The sequence below is a fragment of the Ipomoea triloba genome, chromosome 13, assembly GCF_003576645.1.
Source record: "Ipomoea triloba cultivar NCNSP0323 chromosome 13, ASM357664v1".
NCBI lineage: Eukaryota > Viridiplantae > Streptophyta > Magnoliopsida > Solanales > Convolvulaceae > Ipomoea > Ipomoea triloba.
The window spans coordinates 8,663,410-8,675,007 of NC_044928.1; the positions used below are offsets into that span (position 1 = coordinate 8,663,410).

General features: G+C 39.2%; 1 protein-coding gene across 1 annotated transcript; it reads left to right on the forward strand.

The window, feature by feature from the left end:
* The first annotated feature begins 233 nt into the window (after positions 1–233).
* Positions 234–945, forward strand: LOC116001583 (14 kDa proline-rich protein DC2.15-like). Its single transcript, XM_031241467.1, has one exon. It carries the CDS (start codon positions 308–310, stop codon positions 704–706), a length of 399 nt encoding a protein of 132 aa, XP_031097327.1. The 5' UTR covers positions 234–307; the 3' UTR covers positions 707–945.
* The last annotated feature ends 10,653 nt before the right edge of the window (positions 946–11,598 follow it).

Sequence of the window (11,598 nt, forward strand, 5' to 3'; positions counted from 1 at the left end):
TTTCAACTCATAACTTATAGTATTGACGTATATGCATCCAAAAAAATGGTAGTTTTCATCTTTGCTAGTGGTGCCAGCTAATAAAAATCCATAGGCCACACATGGTTTTCAATTATTGTAGCTATTAACATCAATTAATGACCCCTCCCCCCTCCCCCCACCCCCACCCACCACCCACATGCCCAATATACTTTTCTTCTTATAAATACCCAACAATCCCAAAAATCCCATCATCACTCCAAAATCCTTTGCAATTAGTTCACTAACCTCTACTTAGTAGCTTCATTTGCAAAGGGTTACTGTGAAAATGGCTTCCAAGAAAACTTCAGTACTGGCTTTATTCATCGTATTCAACATTCTCTTTTGCACCATGGTGAGTGCATGTGGCACTTGCCCTAGCCCTAAACCGAAGCCGAAGCCAAAGCCAACACCAAGCCCTTCTAAGGGCAAGTGCCCTAAAGATGCCCTAAAGTTGGGTGTTTGTGCCAATGTGCTTGGCAACTTGCTTGGCCTTGTGGTTGGCAACCCTCCAAAGAAACCATGCTGCTCTCTCATTGAAGGGCTTGTGGACCTTGAGGCCGCAGTCTGCCTTTGCACCGCCATTAAGGCTAACGTTCTGGGCATTAACCTTAATGTTCCACTTTCCCTCAGCCTTCTCCTTAATGTCTGCGGTAAAAAGGTTCCTTCTGGGTTCCAATGCCCTTGAACAATAATTTAGCTTTTGCTGTCAGCTAGAGATCAGAGTTGAGAAAGCTTTTTCTTCAATTCTTCCTAGTTTGAAGTTATATATTTTGGGTTTAATTTCCTTTCTTGAATGCACTGCTCGTGCAATATAATTTGATGTATGTGTTCTCTTTTCTCTGCTTTCATTTGCTGTGTGTTAAACGTGTAATGTACTCTATATCGGAAAAAATATAATCAATACAATTTCTGGTTTCTTTTATATTTTTCTGTGCTTTAATTTGTATTGGACTTGGTGCATCTAGGCCGACTAGATGGGAATATATATATATATATATATATATATATATATATATGTATATATATATACTTCCTCCTTCCTGAATTGGATGTCTCATTTACTTTTTGCACGCCTTTTAAGAAATTAAACTAAATGGGATGTGTTTTTTAATTATGTCCCCAACTTTTTCACTTTTAAAAATAAAAGCAATAAAGAAAGCAAAAGTCATAAGGGTAAATTGGGAAAAGTAGAATGATGGTGATGTTCAATTTTGGAAATAGGATAACATTTTGGGACAAACTAAAAAGGAAAGTAAGACAGGTAAATGGAACAGAATGAGTATAAAATAGCAAAAAGCAAAGATTTTTCATATCTCCTATTATGGTGTATACATTATCACGACCAAGCACTAGGTGTACAAGGGCAACTGTACGTCATTTAAGCATTAACTACTATATCAAAAATTATATCTATAAGTGAATTTTTAACTTTATTTCTTCATAAATGCATATTCACTATCCTAGAGTTATATTTTGACTGCGGAATAGTAAATTTGATTTTCCAAACCTCAATCCAATATGTACCATAACTAGAAAATATGTATATGCATATTAGATTTTGGTTAAATCAAATTATTCAAAAGAAATGAAATTAAACAAGAGGTAATTTTTTTTTTTTAAATAAAAAAAAATCTCTATATTTTAGTTTGTGCATGACGTCACGGGAGTAAACGAATATCAAATAATTATGTTTGTGTGTAGTTTAACACTAATATAACTTCGTTTTTAAAAAAAATAAGAAGAAGAATAATGAAGAAAGAAATAGAGTGAGAAAGATGGCATAAATTTTAGAAATAAATAAATAAATATGAAACCTTAAAAATACTGTTGATAGCTTTTCCTTGATGGATGTGATTTGATGATTATTGCTACTTTAAATTGACGCCATGCATGAATCATTTTTTTGACTATAGTATAGACCTACTCAAGGCAAAGAAAGACTATATTGTATCAATGGAAAAGGCTGGGAAACGTCATGTAAAATAATTTGTTTTTACTTTCAAAAGAGGTGATCGAGGGTGTGTAATATATATATTATTGTATTTAAAGATTATGAATTTGATTATTATGTTTACATGGTCTTGATCAATTTAAATTCGTCACACAACTTAGTACGGATGAGATTTACATAATGCAGACACTCGAGTTGTAATTATAAATTTTTCTGGTACTTAAAATATATAATTTAAACTTAGTTTTGTCTGAAATAATGTAATTTGTGATAAATGTTACAATATTTTATATTTATTGTTGTCATAATCAATTGCTTTGCACAATGTCAAAAACTATACTTAATAACAAAATTAAAACTTTATTTATTTATTCTTATATAGTAATCAACACAACATTTCAAATATATATAATAGAATTATAAATTTAATTAATTGATGTGAATGTTGATATCATGTCATAGTTGATATATTTATTCATGACTATAATAGTGATCTTTATACTCCGTATTTAATTGTATAACACAATACATTTTGGATTCATTGTTTCGTAAAACATAAAAATAATTACATGTAAATATAAAACTAAATAGACCAATTATACAATTAATTAATTATAGTCGTTTTAGAATGATGAAAAAAAAGAAATAAAAAATGATACAAGGAAAGAACTATTATATTCACTTCATCCGTCTCATTTTACGTGTCTTACTTTCTTTTTTAGTTTGTCTCGAAATAGTGTCCTCTTTTCAAAATTGAACATAACTATCATTCTAATATTTTCAATTTAGCCTTTTGAATTTTTCAAATTTCTAGACAACTAATGAGGTTAAGTACAGTTTTACTTTGTACAAATGACACATACTTTTTAGGGGCAAAATTAAAATGTTACTTGTTAGTAGCATTTGTTTTGTTTAATTAAAAACCATGCAAAAAGTAAATGTGACAAGCAATTAGGAAAGAGGGAGTAAAACTAAACTAAGAGCATCCCTACCAATAGTTATTTAGCGAATATTGGAATAGTGTGAGGTGAGGTAGAAGAAAGAGAAAATGGAGAGAAAAGGAAAATGACTCTCCTGGAAAATAGGGTGATTGGAACCGTGCGATTCCGGAGGGTGGGAAGAAAAATAATCTTTGATGTGCGCACTTCGTGCAAAGTAGGCGCGCAGCGGGTGTGTCAGACGCGCCTGACAGCTACCTTTTTTATTTTTTATTTTTATAAATCAATTTTGTTTTATTTTATTTTTCTTCACCTCTCATTTTCTCTTTTTTAATCACACTTACAAAAGTTGTTCAAAAAACGCGAAAAAACTCCATTGATAAGGATGATCTAAACAAAACATGGTCATATCAATCACTTCGGCATCGTTTAATGTCAAAATTGATCGCACCCCATTTGACGCCAAATCAAAACTCTCGCAATCCAAATTATATTATCTATCATATAAATATATTGATGAATATATGATTGTTTGATTTTATATAATTTCTTTCCCTTTTTAGTGCTCATTGATTTCTAGTTTCAAAGAAGTAAGCATTTTGGTAGTGAGTTTTCCTTTAAGTCTATTCATGGGCCATGGCATTTTTGGAAGAACACATTTAGCACCACATCCCGTGACTCAGATGCTCATCATACTTGGTCAAGGGACTTGAGACGAACTTGCATAATGAATATTCCAACAGCTAATTATAGTAATTAATTAGGTGTATAATTGCGTGTAAATTGTTTTTATGCGTCGTGTGATGTCGGTACAATGTTTTTAATAACAGCTACAATACAATACGTTCATTCTCTCTTAACTTTTCTTTGCCTTAATAGTGACAATTTGGTGCTGAATCACTATTTATAACGCGGCTTCCCAAATTTGTGTGGCGTAGGATGTATGGAATTACAATACCGAGTAGCAAAACACTAGCTTTATTGAAAAAGTCACTTTATTTTAGACAAGATTAAGAGTGTCATCTTTAACAAGATAATTAGCGTATTGGATTATGTTATGTATGATAAACTTTGATACCAGATGCTATGATGAATTATTTTTTATTACTGCAGAAATCATGATTAAGAATGAATGTGTAATTTACCTTAAACTATCTTAGAATAGTAGGATATTAGACTTGACATTTCGGAATGTTCTTTTATTTTACAATATTTTAACGATTTTGTTGACTAAGGATCAAAATTGGTCATGCGACAATATTACTATAACCAAATGAAAATATTCTAATAAAAAGGATTAAAAATGGACGGTCACTTATAAATCTATGAACAAAAATAGAATTACATGTGAAACAGAATAGCTCGTTTTCAATATTATTAGTTTAAATATTTGACCACGTTGGATTCACCATTAGCCAATCAATCAAGTTTGGATGCATATATCTATCTAGTAGGTTACAGAGATGTCAACTAAATTCTTCAACAATAGGGTCTGGTCAGCTAATAACTCCACCAAATTTTGCAATTTGCAAGCCAAAAGAAATAAACTAAATTGGGTAACGGAAATATTATATTATTGAATAATTAAACAATTTATTTTGATGGTGACAATGCAAATACTTACTTATTTATTAATTTTCTTGTCTTTAATATTCACAAGTTGTACTATTTTTTTTTCCTATTTTTATCAAACGAAAGGGAAAGATCAGATCAGAGCATTTTCATGTAATTCTAAATATATCATGATAATGGAAAATAAAAGATTGCGATTGACGATGGAAGAAAATTATAATTTTAAACAATGTAAACATGAAAGCCAGAGAAAATGTGTAAATATTTGGTGACAGGATAATTGGGCATCAACATTTGACCCGAATCATTAGCACTGACTGAAGGCAACAAACGATCACCCGTTACATAAAGACGACACATTGATGGGATGATAATTACTCCAACGGCTCTCCATTATCACGACTCAGCACTCAATGCAGCTCACCATTACCATCACTCAATGCAGCTCACCATTACTAGCACTCGTTACACTCACTAGACAAAGACCCGTTGCAGTCAGAGTATAAGTAGCAGACTTGTGGTAGAGGAGGGGGAGACCTTTTGTTTATGATACTCAACACTACTATACTGTACTAAAATCACTCACTCTCACTAAGTACATGGATCTACATTGTGGCATTGTTATTCACCAGTTTATCGTACTGAAACACTTGTTCTCAAACTATTCTTACTTACTTATCAAATATACCCGGTAACATTATTACCGTCATTGGTGTTTTCATTGAGAGCCGAGATCAGATCTCAGGCCAACTTCACAAATCACAAACACCCAGCTCATCTCATCGTTGTCAATGACGCGATCCAAATCCAGCAGCTCTCATGGTTCTCGTCAAGTGAACAATGGTCACCCCTCGGCTGATCTTCGTGAGCAACTCAACAGTAACCGCGTGGGAGATCGCGGCGAGGGTGATCTTCGCAGCCAGATCAACAAAAATCACCGCCAAGAGGGTGATCTCCGTAGCCAACTCAACAACAACCACGATCGGGGTCGCGCTCCCTTCCTAGTGAATGCTTCTCCCATCCAAGCCACAGACTTCCAAGCGACGACGTAGGTCATTCAACAGGCAGCGGCGACGATGGCCCAGCTAGTAGCAGGGATGCAAGGCCAGGCTTCACCACCGCCACCGCCTCTTCCAGAGGTGGAGGTGCAATCTCAAGCTCAATTGGTAGGCATCCGCGAGAAAGGAAGAAATAGGGGAACAGAGGACCCAACATTTGTATCATGGTGCAACTCGTCGGCCGACCATTTTTATGCCCGCCATGGGACGGTGGGGTGAAAGGGTTGCTATCTAGCCAAGGTTGTGGGCACAACCGAAGACCAAAAGGACTAAGGGTCCACACCAAGGTGAGCAGTCGCCCCAGATGGAAGGGATGGGTGAGTTTGGGGGGCCAACTCCGTGTCAGCCCAAGACGCTCAAGCAAACACCTCACATGCAGAAGGACGTGGTGGAAAAACTTCAAAAACAGATAGAAGAGTGATAAACTCCCGAGATACCCATTATTTGAGTACGTATTAGGGTGTTTTGTAACGTTTTAGTATCCTTTAATAATGATTTTATGATGATTTGTGCTCTGAATCCGTTAACTGCACACGAAGCTACCATTAGCGGGAGCCATGAGGAACGAAGAACGAGCTAAAGGAGTGAACCGAGCAAGACTGGAGCCCCAAAGGACCCGGAATAAAGTCAACACGCGTGGTGGCGTGCTTGGCAACATTCCAGTAGCCAACGCACACTCACACGTGTGGTGATAGGCGTGGTTGTGACTCTGCGCGAGAAACTTCGTAGGGCAACATTTCAGAGATTATTTGAGGCTCTTGATAGAATTTCAGAGATATTATTTTTCGGAGGGAGCTAGTATTGAGTTTTTGGAGATGATTATTGGACATCCCTTTTTCAATGTTCTTTCTTGCACATTTTCATTTCTTAGTTTTTAGATTAGATTAGCAATTTCTCTTTGTAAGACAACAAGCTTAGATTGAAGAACACTTCAATACTAGGTGATTTCTATTTCATCTTAATCTATTTAACTATTTTGTTCTTGGATTAAATTAGCTATTGCCTTTGAATTCTTGATTATGAGTAGCTAGTTTAATCTAGGGATTTGGATTGTGTGAAGATATGTTGCTAGTGTAATGATCTTATATCTTATCTTGGATTTAAATGCTTGGATTGTTGGATTTCTATTCTTGTCTATGGATTGTTGTTTTGATGATATCTTGTTTGGATTTGGCCAATCTAGATGAGAGATTGAGCTCTTGACTCTTTCATGTCTTTGATTAGAGTTAGGATTTGAAGCTTTGTAACAATCATAGATCCTATGGACTTCTTAAGAACAGTAGGAAAGTGTGTAGCTAAGGTGTTTGATAAAATGTCTCTTAGGACTTTGGTTGCTTAAAGACACTTCTAAGTCCAAGAAGCCCTAGTACACAAAGGTGGAAAAGTACTAAGTAAGCACACTCTTGAATAGCCAACATCTTTGCTCCATTCATCCATTACCTTAGACACACTAGGATGCAACATAGATGAGCACTATCCAATCCCTTATTTCTCTTATAAATTTGTTCATACTTGTTTTACCTTCACTCTCACACAACCTTTATGAACTCTTTTACTTTTCAGCATTCACCACACTCACAACCACACTCAAATCTGTAGCATGATTCTGTCAATTAAACGCACAAACACTTGACACACCTCCATGTCCTTCCTTCGAGACCGACACTCGGGGAGTCACCGACATTCTGTTTTATCACATTCATGTTTCTTTTGACACTTCACCCTATACACGCAAGTGTTGTCAAAATGGCGCCGTTGCCGGGGAAGGCAATAAGTTGTCATTTGTTTTGTTTATTTTGATTGAATGATTGTGAGATTTGAGCATTGTTAATCCATACCATTTTACTTTGTTTGATTTTCTATTTTATTTGTTCTTGTTACTTACCCAATTGACTACTTTTAGTCAATTGTGCACTATTTGCTCCATCCAAAGATCTTAACAGGTGAATGCACACACGAGCAAAAGGAAATCAAGGCTTATTACCTTATATTCCAGAAATAAATAGAGCAACTCGGAAGAAAAGCATCTAGAAAGCACAAATAGCTTCATCAAGCGCAACAAGAAATCCTCAAGGGAGAGGACAAGTTATACCTAATCCACCCCCTGTACCAGCTAATCCATCAGGACAGATTAACCATGAAGAACCGATTGTGAAGAACCACAAGTTAATAGGGTGAATCCACAAGAGCACATTCGAGAAGAAGAATACTATGGAATACCTCAAGAGCCGCAGAGATCAATTGCAGACTATATGGCGCCTGACTTTAATATGCACAATTCGATCTATGGAACTGACGATATGGTTTGTATGGGGTGAGTGCGAATGTGAAGGTGTAAAGTTGTAAAACGAAGAGTCAAGACTCCCCGAGTGTCGTGTCTCTCAAGGATGACGAATGGGAATCGAATGGGTATGATGGCATCTAAGAGGTGGAAAGAAAAGACTTACTGGAATGGCTAGGAGTTGGATTCATTGGTAAAAGAGTAAGGTTGGTAAAAGGTGGTGTGAAGTAAAGATAAGTAAAGAGGAGATTGGGGCTTTAGGCTTTTCCATGTGGTTTATCTTTAGCTGGTTTTGTGAATGCAAGTTGTGGAATAGACTAGGGAGTTCATGGCACACTACCAAGTGACGTCACACTTTGGACTCCCACATCCTCATTCGGTTGGGGCATTTCATCGAGCACTTTGTCTACCACTCCTCTCGGGTCTTGTCCTTTCAGACTAAGAGCGGAGATGTGGGTGAGTGAGGCTCGTGGGTGGCCGCTATCGCGCGCACACTCACTTCCTTTAGGTTTGCTACCTAATGTGGCCACAAAAGGCACAAAGCTTAAAGAACATCATCCACACAAGTTTAACATCCAACAAGCAAGAAATTCACAAATCAAAACAATAATATTAAACATCCACATAGATCTACCATGGGACCACCAATCCCCTATCTAATCTACTCTAGCATACTAAGAAACAAGAAAAGGAAAAGGAAATTCAAAGAAACAAGTATCGAATTAGAAATTGAAGAGAATGGTTACCACCTCTTGAAAAAGAGGGTCTTACAACCTTGATCTTGAATCCCAATCTTCCTTCTTGCCCTTGATCTATTCTAACTATGAATGGAAGGAATTTTCCCCCAAAAGGGGAGAAAACCCTCTAGATCTAACTATCCTATTCTATCAATTTTCTTATCTAAAACTCTCCTCTTTTTTTTCTTTTAGGTTTAGGGCAAAAGGGATTTATATAGGTGACAAAGAAAAGGAACAAATTTCCCAAAATAGCCCTTGGCCCGACCACGCTTGCTCACACGCGTGTGAGTGGTGTGGTGGCTCTCTGGAATAATTCCACGCCCAGCCACACGCGTGTGAGGCTGCGTGGGGCGCTACTGCATTTTGGCTTGTTTGTCTTTTGCTCTATTTCAGCTTCAAATCCCTCTCCAACTTGTGAAATACTTCAAAACTCTTTCTAGAAATGTTGTTAGAAGAAATTGATCGCATTTGAGCTGAAATGCATGCAATTGTTGTAATTGGATGTCAAAACGATGCGCTTTTAATCTAATAGAGACCCCTTATAAGTGCTATCCTTGGTGCTTATCAGGAACTGTGGCCCACATAATAATTTGCCCTATTGACGGTAATAACGTGTTACTGGATATATTATTTGAGTATGTAATGTTTGAATACAATGTTCAATACAGTTCAATGTCTGTTTTCTCTAGTAATAAGTGTCGTCTTTACAAATGCTTTGTGAGTCTTTTTATCTTCCCAAGCGCAGTAATAGAGCGTTAATGCTAAGAGCGTTGAGCATTAACGATGAGGAGCTTTGAGGAACCATTTGAGCATTGATGAGGAGTTGAGGACCGTTGAGCATTGATGCTGAGGAACGTTGAGCATTGATGAGGAGCTGATGACCGTTGAGCATTAATGCTGAGGAGCTGAGGAGCCGTTGAGCGCTAATGCTGAGAAGTCGTTGGAGTGAAGTGCTGAACAGCTGACCATCCATTCATTGCCTTCAGGTCAGTGCTGAACTGCTGATGATTTGGGTCAGCGCTGATGCCCATTTATCCTGTCACCAGTTCTCCCACTCCCTAGCCAACGAGAGTAGTAGAGGTGGTTTGGAAGTAATGACCTGCGTCAAAACAGTTTTTTGTTTTCGAACCGTAAGAGGAACGTGGCCGAGGTCCGGCCTCGACCAATTTTTGGCTGAGGTCAGACCTCGGTCAAAATTATTTGGCCGAGGTCACCTCGGCCAAATTTGGGCCGAGGTTGACCTCGGCCATAATTATTTTTTTTTTGGTTTTTGTTTTTTTTTGTTTTTTGGTTTTTTTTTTAATTATTTTTGTTCTGTTTTTGTTTTGTTTTGTTTTTCTTTGCTTTCTGTGCGCGAGCTTACTTCGACCTGCTGTAGGCTCGGTCTAAGGTCAGATCTCCCGTTAGGTAGCTAGCGAGTTCGAATCTCGTGTCGGCCTTAAGGGACTAGTGTGTAGTGTTTTTGAAATCAAGCCTCTGGCTTGACCCAGAAAAACATTCTCCCGTCAGGTAGCTAGCAAGATCGGATCTCATGCTGGCACTAAGGGAATAGAGTTATTTTGTTTTATTTTATTTGTTATCATTGTGGTCGAGGTGCGGGACCCCGACCATAGCGCCTGAGGCACAGGGCCTCGGTCATGGCCGAGGTAATGACCTCGGCCAAAATTCGCCGAGGTGACGACCTTGGCCCAAATTGGTTGAGGTGATGACCTCAGCCGAATATTGACCAAGGTGATGAACTCGGCATATTTATTTTATTTGATCAGGGCAGACCATGACCAACTACTGCGTCCTTTTGCTTATGGAGGTAAACACACAAGTGAAAGAAGCGAACGCACAAGTGCAGGAGGCAGATGCACTAGTGGAGGCAACAGACGCACTTGAGGAGACAGATGCACTAGTGGAGGATGCGAATGCACAAGGGCAGGGGACGGATGCACAAGTGCAGGAGGCAGATGCATAAGTGGAGGAAGCAAACGCACTTGAGGAGGATACGACGCATTTGAGGAGGCGGCGCTGCTCGAGGAGGTGACGTAGCGCTGGTCGAGGAGGTGGCGTTACTCGAGGTGGTGACGTTGCTCGAGGAGGTGACGCTGCTCGAGGTGGTGACGCTACTCGTGGATGTGACGCTGCTCGAGGAGGTGACTACTAGGTCACGAGGAGGTAACGCTGCTCGAGGAGGTGACGTAGCGCTGCTCGAGGAGGTGACGCTGCTCGAGGTGGTGACGTCACTCGAGGAAGTGACGTAGCGCTGCTCGAGGAGGTGACGCTACTCGAGGTGGTAACTCTGCTCGTGGTAGTGACGCTGCTCGAGGAGGTGACTCTACTACTTGGAAGTCCACGGCTTGGATGGGAGCCGCGTTCACTCTGTAACGCCATTGCTTGTAAATCCACTGCTTGGATGGGAGCAGCGTTCACTGGGACGCCACTGCTTACAAGAGGTGAACGCACAAGTGAAGGAGCCAGACGCACTTGAGGAGGAAGCGCCACTACTTAGAAGGGAGTAGTGTTCACCTGATAACGCCACTACTTGTAAGTCCACTACTTAGATGGGAGCAGCGTTCACTAGGTAGCGCCACTGCTTACAAGAGGTGAACGCACAAGTGAAGGAGGTGGACGCACTTGAGGAGGAAGCGCCCGTCGTTGTTGTTGAGTTGGCTACGGAGATCACCCTTGCAGCGATCTCCCGAGCGGTTACTGTTGAGCTATTTACGAAGATCACTCGAGGGGTGACCATTGAGCTGCCTACGAAGATCACTCGAGGGGTGACCATTGTTCACTCGATGAGAACCATGAGAGCTGCTGGATCTGGGATGACCATTGTTCACTCGATGAGAACCATGAGAGCTGCTGGATCCGGGATGACCATTGTTCACTCGATAAGAACCATAAGAGCTGCTGGATCAGGGATGACCATTGTTCACTTGATGAGAACCATGAGGGCGGGGCTAGATCTGGATTGCACCATCGACAGTGATGAGATGAGCTAGGTGTTTTGTGATTTGTGAAAAGTGTGGCTTGATGAGCAGGAGGCGAACGC